Here is a 24,470-nt window from a genome sequence, read left to right as displayed (position 1 = left end):
TGGTATCTGCGATTCTAAAATTACATATTTGTTTTATATAATTGTTGATTGCCGTCGCTGTTGGACTTACCTCTACACTTCAGTAGTGCCTGGGAAGAAGCTATCAAGTGGGACTGAATGCAATAGCGAGAAAAAGGAAGCGTAAATGAATAATGATAAAATGAATAAATAAATAATGACGACGACGACAACAACGATGATAATGATGATGATGGTGATGATAATTAAAATAATAATAATGATGATGATGATGATTTCTTTTATTGACCACAAGTGCTCCAGTCATTGGGGAGCATACATGATTAAAAAGAATGATATTCTATAATAGTAAAAATCTTTTAATAGTAATTTCTAAAATTAACGCAAAGTCATATATTGTGAAGGAGAGCTCAGTCGATGAAATCAACCATAGTACTTGAGTAGCTGTAGGCATTTCATCGCCCTCGTAAAGATGGAAGGTAATGTCAGATTCGATGGGATTTGACTTGGAAAATATAATTGAGTGACTAAATACCAGAAAGCTTTTCGTTCATCGCTCTACCGATTTTACTAATTTCACAGTCCGAATAATTATAAGTTGAAGAATTAGGTAACAGGAAATAAAAAACAACAAAAAAAAAACCAACAAAAAACAAAAACAAAACAGAAAAGTGATAGAATTTAGAATGTTTCGTTGTTTAACATCTTCCCCACACCCAGAAACTTCGGTTGTTGAAACGCACTAATCTTCTGCATCTTCGACCAGAACATCTCTGGAAACGAGTATTTGGCCCCTCACATCCGCATCCTTTTGGTGGCGGGGCGCTGTTGCACTGACGTTGAGATCTCTGGCGACCACGTACACAAGCACTCCACGGGCTCCAGTTTCCCCATCTTCCTGGTTCACATTGACCCCAAGCACTCAGATCGAATTTGGGTAAAGAGTCGCAACTTACAAGACGATTGCTTAAAAACAATAAAAATTAAAGAAAAAAAAAAAGATTTAAAAAAACAAACACTAAAACAACGAAACACAATATATAAATCATGGCATTTCTTTCCATTTAAATCAACATGTATTTTGAAGCTCAGCCCGAGATAATTCTATCGGCGAATATGATGCGATTAAACAACTGCTGAAACGAACCCACCGAAGTTATAGCGAAAGATCCTACATTATCATCTACCGCTATCTGACAAATGACCTATACAAATAGCGACTATTATCCCAAATTTTGTAATGCCAATTGAAAAAGAACTAGCCAAAAGTTAGCATGGTAAAGCCTGTCAAAACGCAAATAAACTGCTTGCATCATCATACTGTCACTATGATAACTATTCTTCAACTCAGTGCTCCGGCATGGCCACAGCCTTATGGCTGAAACATGTAAAAGAGTAAAAGAGTAAATAACTTCGTAAATAAATAATCCGATAAAGATGACTGCAGAATATATGTAACTTAAACAATTTTAAACCGAAGTTGGAGAACAATTTTAAAAAAAAGCGACATAACATTTTATATGAAAATGGGAGAAACGACCAGCTTCTGTCATGTCAGTATTGTAAACAAATGAGCATAAGTTATGCAATATTAATATTGTACAATCCCATGTTTTTCGTTGACAGCTGCTACAACTTTGAAGCATCGTCTAGTGCACGTGATAATGAAATTACGCAATGTAAACCACCCTGATAGATGACAAAGATCATTTAGGTTTGACAAAACTAGAAAAAGAGAAAACTTGAGAACTATACCAATGTTGGCATGGAATATAACTTCTCTCAAACTTGAGACCACAAAAGTACGTCGCATTTCAACGTTTTGTTTTGCAAACCAAAAGCAAGGGAAACCTACAAAATAGCTTCTTTCCTCAAACTACTTTCTCTCTGGGACATTTACCACCGACTTGTTTTCCTCTGGTCTATGATATTCAGTTCTTTAAGCTTCCTTGTCATCTTTTGAATTTGTAGTGCTCCACCCTTCTTTTTTATTTGTAGAGTCTTACGTTATAGTGGCTTCAACTCTTGTTTGGGACAAAATCGTTAAAAAAAAATCTTCTGTAAAGCCATGAAACAGCCAAAGTGTAACAGAAAATTTCGGCTATTATTACAGATTTGAAAGACGGTGAGCTGCAGAAACGTTAGCACGCCGGGCACAATGCTTAGTGGTATTTCGCCTGTCTTTACGTTCTGAGTTCAAATTCCACCGAGGTCGACTTTGCCTTTTCATTTCGTGGTCGATAAATTAAGTACCAGTTGCGTACTGGGGTCAATCTAATCGACTGGCCCCCTCACCAAAAATTTCGGGCCTTGTGCCTAGAATAGAAAAGATTTTATAGACTTGTGGAAGAAATTACACAAGTTATCCTCAGTGTATCTTCCAAATGCTATCAAGACAGCATGACGTTACGAAAACAATATATATTGCCCTCCTCAAGAAAGATGGCCTTGGATAAATATATAAAAAAATATTTCTGAAGTTGAGTACATTTATACACTTCAATAAAAACTTCCGGCAAAAGCAAACACAACAAGTGTGATATAATTGTTTGAGAGTGAAAACAAACGATACTGTGTTGTTAAAGTCAATAAGTGGATGTGGGAATTTTATTTAAAATCAATGATGAAGCGAACTTTCATGGCTACTGCTTCGAAATCTATAATATGTCTACCCAGATTATGGATTTACACTTAGTTATGTTACTAAGTGTTTAGTAATAATCATGAATAGCCACAGCTTTGAGGCAATAAAAGATAGGCCATCTAACAAATCAGATAGTCTAACGAATTCAGATATAAACTTCAAGTGGAACAGGAATAAATATCCATCTTTCTAAAATTATGTAAATGACAGTGTACTGTGCTCGGTTTCTAAACTTGGAGTTTTGTATTTTAGCTAAAATGGATCCCTTGATAATTTGCGTTTATGCATACTACGTATTTGTTTCATATGTGTGTATTTATATGTTATTTATAGGAACACACACACACACACACACACACACACACACACACACACACACACACACACACACACACACACACACACACACACACACACACACACACACACACACACACACACACACACACACACACACGATAGAATTTGTGTACAGTTTTCGTCTGTCAATTTTCACTCATTGAACTGTTAAACTCGAGATCACTATAGAAAACGCCTACCCAAAGTGGCGCAGAGGTGAAGGCGAAATCCGAAACCAAGTAGTTGTAAGCTCTCTTTCTCTCTCTCCTACTCTCTCACTGCTACATACATATATACATGCAAATATATATATATATATATATATATATATATATATATATATATGTGTGTGTGTGTGTGTGTATGTATGTATATTCACTCTTTTATCTCTTTTACTTGTTTCAGCAATCCACTCGCAAAGCTTTGGTCGGCCCGAGGCTATAGTAGAAAACACTGGTGGTATATTAGGGTTAAATAATGAAATACGGTGTCCCTACCAGCAATTATTATTATTATTATTATCATCATTATATATATATATATATATATATATATATATATATATTCGCCATGATAGATCGCTAGCCACTACACATTCTTTATTTTCTCTCCTTGTTTCTTTCTGTGTTCTTTTCTGTGGAAGAGAGTAGGCTCGAAACGTTAAAGACTTTTTCACTTCCCGAGCGTTAAACTAATTCATCTGTTTGTTGTCTACACCACCTGTCTTCGTCTTTTGTTTTTTCGTGAATTCTACATATATATATATATATATATATATATATATATATATATATATATATATATATATATATATATATATATATATATATATATATATATATATATATATATATATATAGATATAGATATATATATAATACAGAATGGGACAAGAACGCAAAACATCCAGACAGTTAGGTGATACAAGAAAGGGACAAAACATCCAGATAGACGATACAAAGAAAACAAGGACGGGGTCATTCGGAGTTTTCTTTCCTCAGTCGAGATCCAGATTATCCTTGCAATTTCGGCTGGTTATACTCGAGATTGCTCCAATCTGGCCAGCTCCAAGGAAAAACTAAGCTAAGACCATTAAATTCCTTGGAAGAAAGCAGCGAATGTATACAAAACCAAGGACGGTTAAAAATCGAACAATGTTACACAAATACAATAAAAATAATATAATAAAAATAATAACAGGACATAACAACAGATGTCTTTCGACTAAGGACGTATTAAATTAAGCTGGCATGTGTGGAAATAAGGCCTTACAGCAGGGATACAAGATTTCACAGGCACAGGGAGGAATAACGATGTTAGACGCACAACGGCCGGCTAAGAAAGAAAGATCAGGCTTGGCCGAACACCGGTCACGTGGGAAGAGAAGAGAGAGAGGTAGAGGCAGGGGGACAAAAGAATTAAGGAGGGGCGAGAAAAAATGACAGGGACACAGTGAAGTGAAAAGTGGAGGGAAAGGGAGCAAGAAGAGAAGGCAAGGACATGTGAGCGAGGGGAAATATATGCATGTAAATATGTATGTGTATGAGTGTTATTGTATTTGTATGTTATATATGTGTTCAGGTATATATTTAGTTGTGTGTGTGTGCATGTATCTGCGCGAATGCGTTTACTCAGAAAAAAAAATACTTACTTGCCATTCGAAAGAAGAAATGAATTAGGTTGTATTCTCGAAATGTTAGTGTTGGTGCAGATAATTGCTGACAACGATGTTTGTCGTATTTGATCCAATTGATCTATAGAAAAAGAGTAGAGAGAAATAAGACATTAAGTACTAATGCACACATATACACATATGTATGTATGTATGTATGTATGTATGTATGTATGTATGTATGTATGTATGCATGTATGTATGAATGTATGAACTTATGTACGTATGTGTGTAATTATAATACTATCTAGAATATGTATATATATATACATATACATATATGTATAAATTATACACACACACACACACATACACACATACACACATAATCAACAATTGGATCTTGAAAAATGACTGCATATTTGCCTATAGGAATTGGATATAGCACTACTTGTTTACAAGACTATGTACATACACATACATAAGCACATACATACAAGCGCGCGCACACACACAACGCGCGCGCGCACACACAAACACACACACATACACACGCACAGAGAAAGAAAGCAAATTGGAAAGTGTTGCTAACCACATATTTAAGTAATAAAAACGTGGTTGTCAACTGTCTGTTTTCAGCATCGGAAATAGCCCCAATAGGAGTAAATACCGTTTTTAATAAAATGATTAAGGGGTTAGCTAATGTTATTTGACTGAGCAAGCAATATCGAAGTCTATACTTACGCCAGCAAAATCCAGTAAATTCAGAAATACTTGGAGTTGTCGCCGTTGCCTGCATGGCCCAAAAATTATACCCTTAATACCTTATTGTCCTGATCCCCTAATTTAATCCTACTACAGGTATTTCCAATTGTAAAAGCATTGAAAATAACCAGAACCAACTTTCTATTTTTGAAATATGTCGTTAGTTCATCTAATAAAATAATCAATGAATCTCACTCCTCGATGTTATACATGTATTTAACGAACATTTCCATATGGAAAACTGGATCAGGTGCAGGCAATCTCTATCAAGAATCAGCTGCTTGAGACATGACCTATCACTACTAAAAAAAATTTGAAGTAATTTTCGCAGGTGCGTCAATCAAAAAGTCCCGCGGGTCGCCGTTTGCCCACGACTGAGCTCGATGCTATATATTGTTGGTAAACAATAGTAAACATTATGCTTATATCCAATGTGCAGGAAACTTCGAGTTGTTTTTTTTTCCTGATTGCTCATTCAAACATAAACTAATTTTTAAATATGTTTGCCTAATCACCTCATTTGACCATATTACAATTATTTTTGATGTTGCTAAAAGTTGAATTGATAAAATTCTACGTTTCAATATATATATATATATATATATATATATATATATATATAAAAGAGTGTATAAAGATTTATACACAGAGAAAAGACTCTTGACAAGACTTCTTACATGCTAAAAAGGGCAGTTAAACCCAAACCACGAAGAAAGAATTCCAAAGCACGCTGTTAATGGCACTAGAGTGAACAAAATAAAAAAATTAGTTAATCCCATGCTCATATTTCGCTATTAATGACCAAATAAATTAATTTGGCATCCGTAGCTCGTCAGTGGGATCGCTAAAGAATGCATAATTATGTAGCTTTAATACGTACTGAAAACATATGCGGAAGACAGCTCCATCTTTATACATTATGGATTCTTATATATATATTAGGCGGGCTGGCAAAGTCGTTAGTACGACGGGCAATATACTTGGTGGCATTGCGGCGTACATTCTGAGTTCAAATTACGCCGCTATCGACTTTGCCTTCCATCCTTTCTGGGTCGATAAAATAAGTGCCAGTTGTGCACTGGGATCAATGTAATCGACTTACCCAGCACCCGAATTTGCTGGCCTTGTGCCAAAATCTGAAACATCTCCTCGTAGTTTAAGATTAAGGAACATTTGCTGGTCAGGTCAAATTTTTTGTAAAATTCGAGTTAATGAGCTAATTTGGGTTTCAAGTTTCACTATCAACACATTCAACCTTTTTGGTTGAGTAAACCGAAGGCGAAACCCGAAGTCCCAAATACATACACAGACATACACACGCGCATGAGCACGCGTGCTTCTATGTGTGAGTCTGTGGGGTGTGTGTGTGTGTGTGTGTGTGTGTGTGTGTGTGTGTGTGTGTGTGCATGAGTGTGTGCATGCGTGTAAGTGCGTGCGCGAGTCTATCATAAAATTATGTATGACAGGTTTTTCAAGACTCTAAAACATTAAAGTAGATTTTCTAAAACCTTAAATGAAGGGTTCTCAATTTTTAAAAATTCTGGTATGCACTTTCATCCGACAGTGTTGGAGTACATCATGTGAAGAATATAGTGTAAAATGTTTAAATACCAAAGAACAGATAATAAACATGTATTGTTTGTTATAATTAAAATTAGAATTTCTATTGTAAACCCAAACCCCTCCTAACCGCTAGGCCAGGTTTCACAAAAGCACATATACACACCAACACAAGCACATACATAAGCACAAACACCGATCAATTAATGTGATAAACAAGTTGAACATTGTATACACCAACGCAACAACTTCGATAGCATTATAGAAACACATTCTGGATATCGATAGAAAGAGAGAGAGAGAGAGAGAGAGAAAGGGAGAGAGATAGAAAGAAGGAGAGAGAGAGAAAGAAAAGGGAGACGTTCTGGACCATATAGTTGGCTTATGAGGTCAGATGTCGTTTATAACTTGATGCCATTTATACATAGTTCAACACTTGAACTTCTCTGAACAAAGCAATTAATAAGAAAATATTTGACATTATGAAATTGATATATTGGTTTGCATCACGCAACATTATATAATACTCATACACACATTTATAGTGAAGTCACCTGAGTAGTTGTTTATGCTCTATACCACCCAATATTTGTACTTTGACGTTGTCTCAAGAAGAACAACAGGATTAATGACTTCTGATTTAGGCACAAGGACAGCAGTTTTGAGGGGAAGGGTAGTCCTCGATACCTTCGACCCTAGACTTGAACTAGTACGAAAAGTAGAGATGACAGTATTTTCTCCGTCGCTTAAGATTCTGTCAGCTCGTCGCCTCTGCAGTGGCAGCAGCAACGATAAAACTTTCTAGTTTTGGCACAAGGCCAGCAATTTTGTGGTGATGAGAAAGTCGATTATATCGATCGTAGTGCTTATTTTATCGGCCCTGGAGGGATGAAAGGCAGAGTTGACTCCGGCAGGAGTTGAACTTAGAACATGAAAAAACTGGAACAAATACCGCGAAATATTTTTTTCCGACGCTCTAACGATTCTGCCTATTCGCCAGTTTTACAATAATAATAATAATAATAATGGTTTCAGATTTTTCCACAAGGGTTCAACTGGTACTTATTTCATCGACCCCGAAAGTATGAAAGGCAAAGTAGACCTCGGCGGAATTTGAACTCAAAACGTAGCGGCAGACGAAATACTGTTAGGCATTTTGCTCGGCGTGCTAACGATTCTGCCAGCTCGCTGCTTTAATAATAATAATAATAATAATAATAATAATAATAATAATAATAATAATAATAATAATAATAAATGCCCGGATGCAATACCAGGCAGTGGCTCTCATGGCTTCTTATCTTAATTGATTGGAAGTTTTATCATGCACATTGTTTTGCCTTGGTATAAAAGATGGGCTACAGCAAATATTCTGCTTAATACCACAGATTTGCTTGTCAGTTGTTTAACCAGTTGAGCATGTCCCTTGGTGGCTGACGATATGTGCATCTCTGATCATGAGCAGAAGTAGTGGTGTAAAATTTTAGCACCCATAGAGTATAAATCAAGACATGACAGAGTTGGCCAATATCTACATTGGTTAATATGTCGGCAGTATAAAATCGAAACTGCTGACAAATGGTATAATCACGAACCTGAGGCTGTAAGTGAGGAAGAAAATAATAATTATAATAATAATAATGATAATAATAATAATAATAATAATAATAATAATAATAATAATAATAATAATAATAATAATAATAATACATTTCTACTGAGTTACCAGTCCTTTATATAAACTAAAAAATGAATTAGACTGACATTTATTTTATTTTGAACCTGTTGAAGGCATGCGAGATGCCGAAATATTGTTCAAAGCACCAATAAATAAGTTACTTTCGAGTTGCGCTTTTTGTCATTAAGTTGGCCGTGGTGATGGATTACGTCAGCTATGTTTACCTTAGTGATGGATTGTGGCAATCGTATACAAAAGTTAAGAACTCACCTCTCTATCTATTACATTTCTGCTGAGTTACCAGTCCTTTATATAAACTAATAATAATAATAATAATAATAATAATAATAATAATAATAATAATAATAATAATAATAATGATAATAATAATGGAAGATTAGTGGAAAGTGGTGGCTGGAGAGAGGCAAGACGTAGTATGATGAAAGACCACAAGGAGTGGCAGGGTCGGAGACCTGTAAAATTTTGTGAGACATCCCAATCCAAACAGACCAAGTGCTTGAGTACATGCTGGAAATTAGCATTGCTTGGAACTGCAAGAGTTCCCCGTAGAGTTCTTGAAACATGATCAGTAAACCAGTGTCACCTTAGTCTGCTGGCTATAAGGCAGTCTCTTTCGATCATACACAGCAAAATAATCTGAGAGTCTTCATCTAATAATGATATAAATAAACCAACCTAAAAATTTTTATGAAGCTTGAGTTGTGCTGAAAATGCTTTACGATTAACTTACTGAGAGTGAATCCGACAGTTGGGTCATTTCTTTCGTACCAAAAGCGATCACCAACTTTGATCAGATTAAATTGACGTCCAATGATACAGGCAAAGGTGGGTCCAACAATACCACCACGTATTGGATTCTCTGACAGTCCTCCACTGAAGAGATCAATATCATCCGGGTGTCTGAGAAAGAAGTAGAAACAACATTGAAAAACCTAAAACGTGGTCATGTTTTGTATATGTGCAACGACAAAGTGGTGGAATGTAGAAACGATAAAACGACTTGTAGTATTTAATTATGATTTTCTACGTTCTGAGTTCAAATTTTGCCGAGCTCAAATAGTGAGCTTGCCCTCCTTGAAATTCGAGCCTTTGTGCCTCTGTTAGAAATCATTGTTACACCTATCTGTCTAATCTGTCAGGCGACCGACCTATCTTTCTGTTTGTCACTAAACTATTCAACTTTTCTTTTATATACAAGAACACCTTCACACTTATGCTTCACTATTTTTGCTGAAATATTGAATATCATTTTAATGTTGCTTGGTTACACGCGCGTTACACACACGCATACACGCGCGCGCGCACACAGACACACACACAGACACACACACACACACACACACACACACACAGACACACACACAGAGTTATAACTTAAGTGAAATTGCTCTGGGATCTCAGGTTTTAATGTACATATTCTGCTAATAATTATTCAGCCAACATTTGTTTTCTCTGATATTCTGTCAAAATTATATATATATATATATATATATATATATACAATTTTATGAAATACGGTTATTTCGTATGTCTCTAAATTCTTGGTGAAAGAGAATACGCTAAGATAATATTCTCGTTGGATCTCTGTCTATAAACATAATATTTAATGTACCTTTAGTTATTGATTTTGAAAATTGTTCTCTTTCGTGTACAATTTTACACATAATGTAGCAGTAATAGAATAAAACGAAGTTTCAGTTGTCTTGATAAATTCCTGTCAGATTCATTTTAAAATTCCCGTTACTACGGGTCTGTTAAATAACTTGGCCAATATTTGAATTATTAGACGTATTGTTACTTCTTCTGGAGACGTGCATACGACACGCCGTCATTTTGCCAGAAACTTTTCCAAGGAATAATAAATATTTAGAACATATATATTTATTTTTCTCTATGAATAATCTGAGCCTTTTCCCTTGTATCAAAGACAATTAACTGTTTTTGCAATACTGTGTATAATATTTTTTGAGTTCTTTGCTAAATTTACGATACTAACATAATATTTCGCTGCTTCTACAAAATATCTATCTATCTATCTATCTATCTATCTATCTATCTATCTATCTATCTATCTATCTATCTATCTATCTATCTGTCTGTCTGTCTGTCTGTCTGTCTGTGTATGTATGTATGTATGCATGCATGTATGTATGTATGTATGTATCTATGTAATTGATCGTTTTATCGTACAAAAGCTTATACGTGCAGAGTACATTTTTATATTAGAAGTATATAAAATATAATGTATATATATATATATATATATATATATATATATATATATATATATATATATATATATATATATATATATATATATATATATATATATATATACATATATATACATATGGGAGAATTTACGAAAACAACAACAACAGACGAGGACAGGTGGTGTAGACAACAAAAGGATGTATTAGTTTAACGCTCGGGAATACAGAAAATCTTTAACGTTTCGAGTTACGCTCTTCAACAGAAAGAATACGGAGAAAACAAGGAGAAAAACACGGAGATAACAAAACTAGACTCTAAATTGTTTTTGCTGCTAGCATAAGCTGGTAGACTGTACCCATCACAGTATTGATAGGAAATACGTATAAAAGTATGAAGTTTTAAAAAACATTTGATGTTTCAAGCGAGGTAGATAATCCATGAAACCAAGCGCAATTCATTATACAACATATTTCTGAAGTGTTTTACTTTAAGTTTATTAAAAGCGTAACATAGCAATTTAAAATTAACTATCATGCTTTTGCATTAAAATGGGCCATTGAATCGTGTAGCGTGTTCCTATAAACTTCCCCAGTAGCATGACCCAATAAAAAAAAACACCAGTATTCTGTCCTGAATTGTTTATGTAATGTTCATATTTTTTCGTTAATTTTTCACGTCCTTGATAATTATTTAGAGAGATGTGCTGTTTCACAAGAGCGTGAATAAAGCAAACCGTTGTGTCGGTTGGAGTTGATTCTTCCAATGAATGATCTGTGAACTCTCTATAGCTGGTTCAGATGTTTTCTGAAGTGATGAGGGTATAGTTGATTTTTCAAGGCCTCTCTCATCCCCGCCCCCAAACAACAACAACAACAACAACAACAACAACAACAACAACAACAACAACAACAACAACAGCAGCAGCAGCAGCAGCAGAAGAAGAAGAAGAAGAAGAAGAAGAAGATCACTGAATTTTGAAGCAGCCTTTCTCAATGCTCTTGTTATACCATGGTTTTGATAACACCAAACATGTTCTGCCCGAAGCTGAAGCTGAACGTTTACATACATTTTTGAAAACTGTTGCAGCTTGTGCTGATTCAGTAAATATTTCTTAATAAGATGGAATTTTCCTGTGACATTGTTTTATTTTTCACATTGGTCTTATGTGATGGGTTATACCATATTATATACACCGTCTTAATATTTGTAATTTGCTGTAAGTGGTAAGTAGTTGTTCTCTTGCCTAGTTGTGTATTAGTGTTTTGTTGAAGTGCTTCACTGTTCTGTTGAAGATGGCTTAATCTGAAGATAAGATGGTTTAGATGAGCTAAAGAAACATACAATAGATTGCACCGTCTTGAAAATAGAACGAAACGTCTTATTTCTTTACTGCCCACAAGGGACAGACAAACAGATTAAGTCGATCATACCGACCCCAGTGTGTAACTGGTACTTATTTAATCGACTCCGAAAGGATGAAAGGCAAAGTCGATCTCGGCGGAATTTGAACTCAGAACGTAGCGGCAGATGAAATACCGCTAAGCATTTCGCCCGGCGCGCTAAGGTTTCTGGCAGCTTGCCGCCTTTAAACGAAACGCCTGTTTGGGAACTGACCTCATGAATGTACAAGCATATACACACACACATATGTACTCATATATATACAGATGACAATATACATATGCAAGACCACCATATTAATAATAAAGCAATGGAAGCAACAATACCACAAAAACAACAATACGAATGATAAGCAAATAATACAGGGCCTCACGAGTAAATGCTCTTTAATTTGTTGGCCGAATCAAAAGAATGGTCAATAAGACCACCTGGTCCAGTACCAAAGTGCGAAGCCGTCGAGAAATCACACCACTGTCTCCAAACATTGTAAGGAGGGATGCCATGATCTCGTCCTCGTTGAATGTTGAATGAAGCAAGATCGAGGCTATTACCAAAAGTATCTTCAAATAGATGGTCTGTTAATTGCTTACTCATAAAACGGTCAGCATTCTGAGCGGAATCAGAAACTAACCCACGAACGAATGCGTCGACAGATTCACGCTGGTTCTGAAAATATATTTAAGAAATTAAAAATGTTTTTTTTTTTTACAGATTACATAAAGCACAAACATATACCAATGATAATAAATAATGGCCAGATCAAAAGTGTGAAGCCGTCGAAAAATCACACGACTGTCTCTAAACATCGTTAGAGATGCCTGGAAAAATCAACTATACATCTCGTCACACACTGTCTCCAAGCATTGTAACTTTCAATATTCATTTCTTTATTGCCCACAGCGGGGGCTGAACATAAAGGAGACAAACAAGGACAAACAAAGAGATTAAGTCGATTACATGGACCTAATGCGTAACTGGTATTTTATTTAATTAATCCCGAAAGGATTAAAAGCAAATTCGACCTCGGCGGAATTTGAACTCAGAACGTAACGGCAGACAAAATACCGCTAAGCATTTAGCCCGGCGTGCTAACGATTCTGCCAGCTAGCCGCCTTTGTAACGTTTAATATTGACTTATAAAAACGTTTAATTCCTTAGTAGCATATTATAGTTGCATAACGAGATACCGTGTGACTACAAGTTATTAATATTTACGTACCAGCTTCCAGAAATGTGTTTAATATATACCAATGTTAGTTATAAATATATATGTAAATATGAGGGCAACGTCTTATAGCTTTGTGAGTGTAGAGAGATCAACTTCTATTATGGAATATTAGAGTTGACTAGCCTTTTATAGGCTTCACACGTTAATCTTTAATGATTGATCGTCTGACCTATCAGGTAAATTTGGAACATTTGGTTGAATCCTGTATTTCGATTGGTTGAGCATTGACGTGAAGGAAAGCAACTCAATACATCGGTTTACACTAGCAAGAGAAACCTAGGCACGAACACAGAAATATACACGCATATGTACATCTAATCACAGAATATAAATGATCTCTTTTTTGTTTTTAACTCAAGTGAGCTCTTCGTACTTAAAAAAAATATGCATTTAAATATACTTGCTTCCCTTTCATGAATTTCCATTGTTATATTTTATGTACAATTGAATCGCATTTTTAAATTCAGTATATTTACATAAACAACAACAACAAAAGCACCAGTAGCACCTTTTCCCAACGCAAACGAAATTTCCAACAAACATTTTTATCGTACAATTATTTCTTAAGAACTTAGCATATTTTATACTTCGCATTTTTCTATTCACAAATTGCATTTTTTATGTTTTATGTTACAATTAAACCGCATCCATTCTTTATTTGATAGTTTTTACAGCCACATGTCATTTCCCTATACAAGTGTATATTTTTACATCTATTATTATCAGAATCGTCAGCACGTCCGTCCGTCTTCATGTTTCGAGTTCAAATTCCGCTCAGATCAAATTTACCTTTCGTCTTTTCAGAGTTGATAGAATAAGAACCAGTTGAGCACTAGGGTCGATGTAATCAACTTGACCCCATTACCACGCCTCACAAAATTACAAGCTTTGTACCTATACTAGAAAGGGTTAATATTGTTATTATTATTATTATTATTATTATTATTATTATTATTATTATTATTATTATTAATATTATTATTATCATTATAATATTGTCTTTGCACAGCTTCTAACGCTGGAGATGTACTACGGTGTCAGCTGTTCACTACCAGTGAACTAAGGTAACATCCCTTATTTTTCAAGCACCATCCGGAGTATTATTATTATTATTATTATTATTATAAATTATTCTTAATGCCATTCATTCTTTTCATAACTACTTTTTCTTTATGGAATTTTTTTCATATTGGATACTTCAGGGAACAAGATGTAGCAGTTTTTCTATATTCAATCAAAACATTCAATACTTTTTAAGGATATTCTCTGCATGATTTTGTTATACTGATTTTACATATAGTTTTTATTTTCTTCTTGTTTTATTTATTCCTATCACCCAAAGATCGGAAACATGAAACCCGTAGTAACAAGTTAGGAAGTTATCCCGATAAATATGTTTCTTTCTCAATAAAGTATTCTCTTTTCTCTTTATGTTTATATTACCTGTATTAATCTACACACACACACACACACACACACACACACACACACACACACACACACATACACACACACACACACACACACACACACACACACACACACACACACACACACTCATATACAATGGACTTCTGCAGTGAATTGTCGTTGACCAATACCCACAAGATATTGGTCAACTGAACGCTTACCTACGCGCTGCACAGTAAGAGCTAATCTAGAACCATTTTAAAAGCTGATAACTAATTCCAAAGCTAATCGGAATTTCTTGCTATGTGCCAACTGCAGGCGACAAGCAAAAAAAAAAAAAAAAAATTAAATCGTATATAACAAAACATATATACAAAAGGAAAACAACTGCTGAGTGCTCATACCTGAAGAATTCCCTCAGTTTTGCCATACATAGTTTTGAGTAAGGTTGGTGAGCCGAAAGCTGAATTGAAGCCTGCTGATAACTTGCTGAAGAAAGAACGAACCATTGAATGGCCAAACCGAAAAGCCGCCGTAGAAAACCCATTTCGTATTGTAGCATCGACTGTTGAATCATAAATATCGTGGTACCCACGACGAGGCCCGTTCAGGTTTAGGAAGTTTATAAACTGCCTGTTAAGTATGGCGGGTAGGAATTCTCGATAGTTGATGTGTTGAATCATTGCAGAGATTATACGCTTTGTTTCTTGGAAAACTCTCTCGTCATTCCAACCTAATTTCATCGAATTGAACTGGCGTGCAATTCTATTATGTTCTCTCAGAAATATAGTATGAAGGCTGGCCAATCCCATTTGTTCATTCACACGTCGATCTCCTAAAGTCAAGAATATATACATATAGACATATATATATTTATATAATTAATCATATCAAAGGGAAATAGAAATTAATAAAATTTTCACCTCCAAGTGGGCTAGCGTATAAAAGTTTAGTCCAGAGACTATGAATTACTCATAAGGTACAGTGTATATTTATATACATAAGAGGAATCCACTCATGGGATTCCTTACGCTAGAAAGAGCTGCTAGGTTCTGAACCACAAAATTAATTTTGTGGTTCTAGAACCTAGCAGTTCTTTCTAGCGTAAAGAATCCCATGAATGGATTCCTCTTATGTATTTAAATATACACTGTACCTATGCATGCATATATATATATATATATATATATATATATATATATATATATATATATGTAAAAATATACCATATAAACTGGGTATTGAAACCGTGGATTTACAAATTTGACTGGTGATGGACTTTAATTTGGATGACCTGGCGGACAAGGTTAATCACAAAACTTTTTTGTTAGCCTGGTGTATCCTTATCTACAGAGAGCTAAAGAAGTATTTCTCCTGGATTTCTAATACCTCATTAATCCCTCTTTGTTTTGATACATACATACCTACACACACACACTCATATTATATGTATGTATGTATGTGTGTGTGTGTGTGTGTGTGTGTGTGTGTGTGTGTGAGTGTGTGTGTGTGTGTGTGTGTGTGTGTGTGTGTGTATGTTCGCGCGCACGCGTATATTTGTAAAATTAAAGATACAAGAACTATGAGCAATAATGAATCTGGTGGTGAAAAAGTGAACCGTACAAATCCTGTTTGGTGAGAAACGTACAAAAGATTGGATAGAACCATTTCTTATTTGTACATATGTGCACACACACACACACACACACACACACACACACACATGTATGTGCATACATATATACATACATATATACATACACATACATAAATACATACTTACACACTGACACAGAAACACACACACACATATATATATAAACATACACACACATAGATATACATATACAAAGAACTCTCTCTTTCTCTCTCTAAATATATATAGTTGAAATTTACAGAAAAACAAAAGACGAAGACAGGTGTATAAACAGCGAGCAGAGAGAGAGAGGGGGGAGAGAGGTGGGAGGGAGAGAGGGGGGAGAGGTGGGAGGGAGAGAGAGAGAAAGATGGGGCGACAGATAGGGAATGACTAATTACATTACCGGGTTACTAGAACCTTATTGTCACTTTATCGATTTTTCACTATTATCTGTAACTTAACAGAAGAGTAACTTAACACTTCCGTTTCCTACAAATACAAAACCGTACGATTTCAGATAGTTGAATCCAACAGTGGCCAGACAATGGCCTGTCTGATAATGCCACTTAATTAGCGAACGGTATCAGTTAAATCTGACCTCCGTCTCTATTCAAGTAAGGCATTTTTATCTTGTATCATTTGAGAAATATCGTTGAAGCAAAGTTTCTGTCTGTTGGGAACTTTCACTGATTCGTATGATTCCTTAAGGACGAGTAATGGAACAAAAAATACATACAGCTATATTTTTGAGTCTTTTGTACTGATTTTTCTCCTCAAAATTTTTATCTCCATAAAAATGTTAGCAACACGTAAAATGTAATGTTTCTCTTTACCTGCTCTGAAACAATAATTGTCTGATGAAGTCAACACACAGCTTTGCTGAGAGTCCTTAGGGAGAAGATGCACTCCAGATTCTTTCAACAAACCTGAAAAAAAGAATCAAGAGTAAATATATAGATTGAAAATTAATAACAAACATACCCATAAGACAGCGAGTTGGCAGAATCGTTACACACCGGGCAAAATGTTTAGCGGCATTTCGTCCGTTTTAATCTTCTGATTTCAAATTCTACTAAAGTCGACTGTACCTTTCATCCTTTCGGGGTCGATAAAATAAGTATAAGTTGAGCACTGGGGTCGATGTAATCGACTTATACTCTCCCCCGAAATTGCTGGACTTATGCCAAAATTTGAAACCAATATTAAATAGTTCCATGTTTTAAATAAAGGAAAAGGAAAAAGAAAAACCCAAAGAAGCATAAATTGTGTTTGTTTTTACATTAAATATTTCTCTTCAAAATTCTTGAAAGAAAATACTGAATAATCACAATAATATCAGTATCAGATATATTTCCGACTCACTTTAATTCATATGTCAACTATAGCTGGTAGAGAGTTTAAAAGAGTGTTAAACCGATGACCACGTTTAACTAATAAATAACTTAGCTGTAAATAGACGTCGTGTTTAATCCGTAACAGAATAAAGGGTGTGGGATACACGATTATGCTTCATTGAACTCAAGAAATACAGAAACATCTCCGAAGTTGTTACCGTACTTGACAAAAACCGGATTTACTACCGTCCGACCTTCAATTTTATATTAATTTTAGTTCATTAAATTTTTTGAATAGACTAGCTTGCTCTTATTGATCAGAATTTATAATTAACAGTTGTTTTCTCTCCTCAATATGTGTACAATCTTAATTAACATTTTTTTGTTCACTGCAGCGAGAGTGTTTGTAACCACTGAACCAAACCTTTTATAACAAGCTTAGATAGTTCAGAGAATGTTGCTGCTGTTTGCTACAATGGACGGTAGAATTGCTGTGTAATTGAGGTCTGTGACCTGGTGTACAGTATTGAACTCAGAATCCCTCAACCCTATACAAAAAAAAAAGGATGTGTTGCCACAGAAACTGCAGAAGCATTACCATCAACGATGTCATCAGGAGTTGCAGTACTAAGTTCAAATCCTCTTTCTAACAGTATCATGTTATTTTCTCTGTTAATTTGCCATATGATTCACTGAATGAAAGCCTCTTCCATCCCTTAATGGGTTGTTGTCTTGTAAATGAATATTTAGTTTTCATTTACTGTAAGAAGTAACCCAAAGCTACATACACAGGAAGAGATGAATCCTGCTTGGTAAGTTTGCGAAACCCGGTCAATTTACAATACTACTGTTGCTTAAAACAATGAGTAGTAGTAGTTGTAGTAGTTTTTGTTGTTTACCTCCGAATGAGCCATGGTTGACCTTTCCTATGGCCAAACGCACTCAAAACATGATTGTCCTTTGCTGAAAGTATAATGTATTTAATATTGCATTGTCCTGGACACTTAGGTCCCTTTCCCATTTTAAGATAGAAGGTTGTGACTTCTTGGAGATTTGACTGCTATTTCTAGTTGAGCAATTCATTGCGCAAAGCCCTCCTTCTTGGGTCATGAGATCTGTTTCTGCCGTTAAAAGAATAATTATTCATAGTTAGGTAGCTTGTACTTCTGTGATTTGGATCTACTTAGTACTCTACTGTTGACTTCCTGAATTAGTTCTTCTGTAACTTATCAACCACAGACATCCTCACATTCTTGGAAGCCCAACAAACATGCAGTACTAAAACGAACCTTCCTGCCGTCCTTCTAACACACTTACGAAACTTTCTTTTACCTGCCCACTCTCACTTACAGAAAAAGATACAAAATCTTAACCAGCTTAACTAACTGTAACTAATTAACCGGTTAATCAGGCAACCAGCCTAAAATCTTATCCAGCTAGTCAATCCAGCAGCCAAGACAGCTACGAAGTTTAACTATCACATGTTGTCGTCGCCAAAGAAACAAGCATTGATTGCACAAATTTATAGACATAACAATCTGTAGTTTATAACCAATTCTATAAAGTATCAATAAAACCATTGTATGTTTATAAAGAAAATACATCTCGGAAAAAACTGAAAAGCTATTGATTAATTAATCAATGAATAATCACTATTAATATAATTTTCACTCATCTATTTTATCTATTTATTTAATTAATTAATTCATTAATTTATTTAGTTCATAGTTGAAATTAATGGAGGAAAGTGGTATTTCTTTTGACTCTTGTTTAGCTATTGCTTAGCAAAAATTTCGTGTCGTTAAAAAGCTTCTGTGCAGCGAGTCACTGGTGAACTTTTGGTTCACCAGTAATTTGCGATTCTACTCTGATATTTCTTGAAGTAAGCTATGGACTTTACTAACTGCTAATTCCGTCATTGCAGCAATTATCAACATTTGTCAAAAGCGATCCACTAAACTGACTCAAGTTTTGATACTCCGTGTTTACATGAAGCTTTTGGTGGAGTACTCGAGGAAGCATTAATAGTTATGGGTAGTTTCAGAATTTATCATTCACTAGTTCAAAAACACTATACCAGAAACAGCAAGAAGGAAGGACGTGAAGTGGCAGTCGTATTCGGAAGCAATGTGACGGGATATCTATTAATTAAGGGCGGACGCCAACAGTGCCTTTGACCCTGGCTGTTAAGACTCCTTGCCATACCACTGCATTATATGATGGAAGAAGTTGCAGGATGATTTGAAAGGTTATGGGATGAGTTTGGAAAGTTTCGAGAGGATTTTGGAAACTAGAGGAGTATTCTGGAAAGTTGTGAGGGTGATATAGAAAAGTTGCGGGATATTTTGATAAATTGCAAGGTGGTTCGGGGAAGCTGCGAGGTAATTTTGGAGAGTTGCAAAGGTGAATTGAAGAAGTTGGTCATTTGCCAAGCTGTGGTTCGATAAGTTGCAATGTTTCAAAATCAATTTAGCAATATCAGTAGATCTAAATATTTTTCAGCTCTTAGATTCCGAATCGTATCGCACACTTGTCTCACCCTGAACCCTTAGCTCATACATTTGAAATAAGCAGTCTAGTATCATTATATATTTCAACGATGGTACACACAGAGGCGTACACAATTAGTATTTATTCAAACCAGAGATTTCACAGATCGCTACTCCAAGTTTTATTACAAAACAGCAATCAATAATTGGATAAGAAGACTAAAATGGCATCAACGCAGTCTTGAGGGACTTCCTCAGTTCTCCAACAGTGACAAATTAATATATCTAAGAGTTCAAACATTTTGTCACCCCCATATTTCAAGACCTCTCACAGATTCCATCAGATCCTGGTAACTTATAGTTATTCAGATTATTCACAGCTAAATAATAAATGTCATTCAGAGTTGGTTGAAATGCCATCTCCTCTACAACTGGAAGGTGTTCGACTTTTTTCTATCATTCTCACGTCAACAGATGATGCTCTATTCAAAAGTGCAGAAAACTGTTCTACCCAGCGCTTATGAAAAGAAGCAGTGTCAGTCAAAAGCAAATGTCCATTTCCTGTCCTCAGTGGCGTAATTGAAGAAGATTTTGGGCAATACACCCCCTTAACATAAGAGTACAAATCATTGGCATCATTTCTATCAGCTACTTCTTGCTCCCCTTTGCCTTGTCATTCCCTCATTCCTGTTAAATTTTCCTTAGAACAGTCTGCACGTTTCCTTTCAGCTTTCTGTAAGCTTCGTTTGAGTTGGGGTTCAAGGACTGAGGAAGAAGTGTGTTGCATTAATTTTGTTTTTATAAAAGCAGATCATGAATTTCTGGTAATTTTATTTGAAAACCAGTCACTAGACTTACGCGATTTAAATCCCGCTGAAGAACTTGCTGCTTCAAATACTTTTGTTTTGAAATCTACCCTAAGACTGTTTGGATCAAGAGTGATGCTTTCTATAGCATTATGGAATCTTTGCTCGTTGCTTGGTATTGATTCTGTTATTATCATTTTTGAAATTGTTATCAGAGATAACGATATCTTCGCAAATTAATTTTTCGTGAATTACTTTTTCTCGCGAATTGTTTGCTCCGTATCGAGATTATTTTCACACTGGTGGCTGCCATGATTTTGGCGCAAAACGAATCAGTTGCAGCGCAGACTTCAACACAACGGGTTGGGAGTCTCTATCAAGGGAACGCGTGCTGAGGAAGCTGAGGCTATTTTTGCCAGTGCAGAAACCGGTCTGCATGAGTCCATATACTTGAATGTACGTTGGAAGATTGTCTTAGGCTGTTTTGCTTTCGGTTGACTTCTGTGACATCAGTGTATTTTGGCAATTTAAATAAGAGTTTTGACTGCTATTTCTAGTAGGTAGACATACTTAGTATATCCTTTGATTAATTTTAATCCTTCAGCTATATATATATATATATATATATATATATATAGTCTTCTACTATAACCTCGGGCCGACCAAAGCCTTGTGAGTGGATTTGGTAGAAGGAATTGGGAAGAAGCCCGTCGTATATATGTGTGTATATATATATATATATATATATATATATATATATATATATATATGTGTGTGTGTGTGTGTGTGTGTGTGTGTGTGTGTGTGTGTGTGTGTATGTGTTTGTGTGTCTGTGTTTGTCCCCCCAACATCGCTTGACAACCGATACTGGTGTGTTTACGTCCCCGTAACTTAGCGGTTTGGCAAAAGAGACCGATAGAATAAGTACTAGGCTTACAAAGAATAAGTCCTGGGGTCGATTTGCTCGACTAAAAGCGGTGCTCCAGCGTGGCCACAGTCAAAAAGACTGAAACAAGTAAAAGAGAGAGTAAAGAGTATATATATATATATATATATATATATATATATATATATATATATATATATATATATATACAGAGAGAGAGAGAGAGAGAGAGAGAGAGAGAGAGAGAGAGAGAGAGAGAGAGAGAGAGAGAGAGAAAGAGAGAGAGTTAGAAGAAAAAATGGGATTAAAATATCATCCAGGCAGATATCAACAATAAAGTACTCAGTATTAAAAGAACTTGGTTAAATGTTCAACAATCGGATGCTAGTAAATGTAAGTAGAATACATATCGTAAGTAAATCCTCATTCAACTGCATTACTTACCTAGTATTTACGAGGGGTTGCTGAAAAGTTCCTGGCTTTAAGGGTGTCGTGAAAGACCTGGCTGGAGGCCCAATCTTCCGAGTTCTTTTACAGAGTTTAGAAAAACTGAAGGACTTCTGCGATAAGCGTGTGAATCTTATAGGGGAATATGCTGAATAAAACTATAACTAACTGAACTTCTTGTATGTTCTCTTATGCAAAGCCAAGAACTTTTTAGCCCCCTTCATATTTTACCAACTTCTCCATTAGAAAATAGAAAGGTAAAAAAAAAAAGAAAAAAAACCGATCTCAGCATGTAAAGGTATATGAATGATTACGGTGTTTTAGTTTTCCTGCTAACTCATTTGACCTCATATGCTAGAGCATTTGAGAATTAAAACTGTAAACTATTACAGTTCAGTGGTTATTGAGGAAAAACACATAAAACCTCTTAAAAAGCTTTTATAACGAAATAGTTTCTAACTGCATCTTTTTAGCGATTGTTTTAAGCATAATAAACATTTTTTATGGTCCCCCAACTCATAAAATTACGTATACTACTTGCTCGATTTTACTAAATTGATTAAAATAACTTGAGAATTTATTCTGAAAATTGTTATTTTTCGTTTTGGCTATGTGTTGCTAGGAATTATTTTCGAAAATTACAGTATTTCTCTCTCACTTATACATACATACATACATACATACATACATACATACATACATACATACATACATACATACATACGTATATTTACGAAGTGGTAACAAAATATACAAAAAAGAAAAACCCACAAAGAGATAAGAAAGACAACTTCGAAATATTCCTACATACCTCTTTTCCATGTTCACATGTTTTTTGTTCACCATTCTCACTCTTTCACCATCTAGGTATATACATACATATATATATATATATATATATATATATATATATATATATATATATATAACTAGACATGTGCACGTTCACGAACTTAATGGCACACACACAGACACGCCGTTACCACCATCCTTTGCATAAGTGTATTCTCACGCATATAGGAATTTCTTTCTTTTTTTGTTTTTTAGGGAAGATGAATGAGAAATTGTACTTGTACTGTTCTCAACGTCGATTAACGACCATAAATGAAGTGGTAGTATTGGAGACTCAAAATTAAAGTGGAATTTTGTTTGTCAAGAACACTCTGCAACATTAAAATGTACACCACCACTACCAATCAAAATATTCAAACTATCTTATAAGTTCTTATCGTATTCTTCAAATTATAATTCAAGATTTAATTTACCGGAATTGCCGAATTGCAAGAGGTAAGCATTTGGTGAATCGCCTTCGCGATATGATTCAGACTGTGTCTCATTAAGCCGATATCTTTGGGACAACTACGGTTTTACAAGTAGAAGGGAAACTGTAGTCCCTGATATGCAAAAAAGGCGGGGTGGTCACAGCTGGAATGTATTTGATCGTGAGGTTTGCCTGAAGCTAAATAACTGCAAAAGCATTACCGCTCCCTATTTCACTATTTGAAAAAGTACCTGTTTTGCCCAGCGAATAAGAAACCCGTTTTGCCAGTGTTGTAGCAACCGCCATCGAATCAATTTCTTTTCATTTACATCAGTTAATACCTTTTGAGAGACTCATATACATCCCCGCTTACTATTTCTTTGCCCTATATGAAAGAAATCAATATATTATTTACTATGTTTTGTCCAGTTCCATAGAGTAAGAGATAAGCTCTCAGTAAGCTGATAACATGTCACGTTTCTTGTTGAAGTTAATTCACTTCTCTTAGATATTCTTGGAAAATAGATAAACGTCACAGCTTCCAATTTCCGTATTCCTCTGAAATTATCGGATCTTTGTACGCAGATAAAATTAACCGGAATGTTATTTTCAATTTTCTCTTTATCATTTTCCATAAATGAACAAATACACACAAACATGCATGCTATTTTTGAAGGGCTGATAGCTATAAAAGGGTCATTCATCTCATTGACTTCTTCCACCATCACTCTCAATCCATCCATTGAAACACATGAAG

The 24,470-nt window shown here is 35.1% G+C and overlaps 1 protein-coding gene across 2 annotated transcripts in view; it reads right to left on the bottom strand.

The window, feature by feature from the left end:
* Positions 1–242: 242 nt before the first annotated feature.
* Positions 243–24,470, bottom strand: part of LOC106876847 (peroxidase-like protein) — a 57,381-nt gene continuing 33,153 nt past the window's right edge. For both annotated transcript variants that reach the window (XM_089348065.1, XM_089348066.1), the window contains 6 exons: positions 17,324–17,416; positions 15,256–15,686; positions 12,587–12,879; positions 9,329–9,498; positions 4,614–4,716; positions 243–945 (listed from right to left, as the gene is read on the bottom strand). In XM_089348065.1, the coding sequence (XP_089204191.1) occupies positions 678–945; positions 4,614–4,716; positions 9,329–9,498; positions 12,587–12,879; positions 15,256–15,686; positions 17,324–17,416 (1,358 nt within the window). In that variant the 3' untranslated portion in view covers positions 243–677. The remainder of the gene's footprint in view (positions 946–4,613; positions 4,717–9,328; positions 9,499–12,586; positions 12,880–15,255; positions 15,687–17,323; positions 17,417–24,470) is intronic.

This window comes from Octopus bimaculoides, chromosome 2, assembly GCF_046866305.1.
Source record: "Octopus bimaculoides isolate indiv1 chromosome 2, ASM4686630v1, whole genome shotgun sequence".
NCBI lineage: Eukaryota > Metazoa > Mollusca > Cephalopoda > Octopoda > Octopodidae > Octopus > Octopus bimaculoides.
Note: the sequence above shows the minus strand (reverse complement) of the source record. Positions and strands in the feature narration are given on the sequence as shown.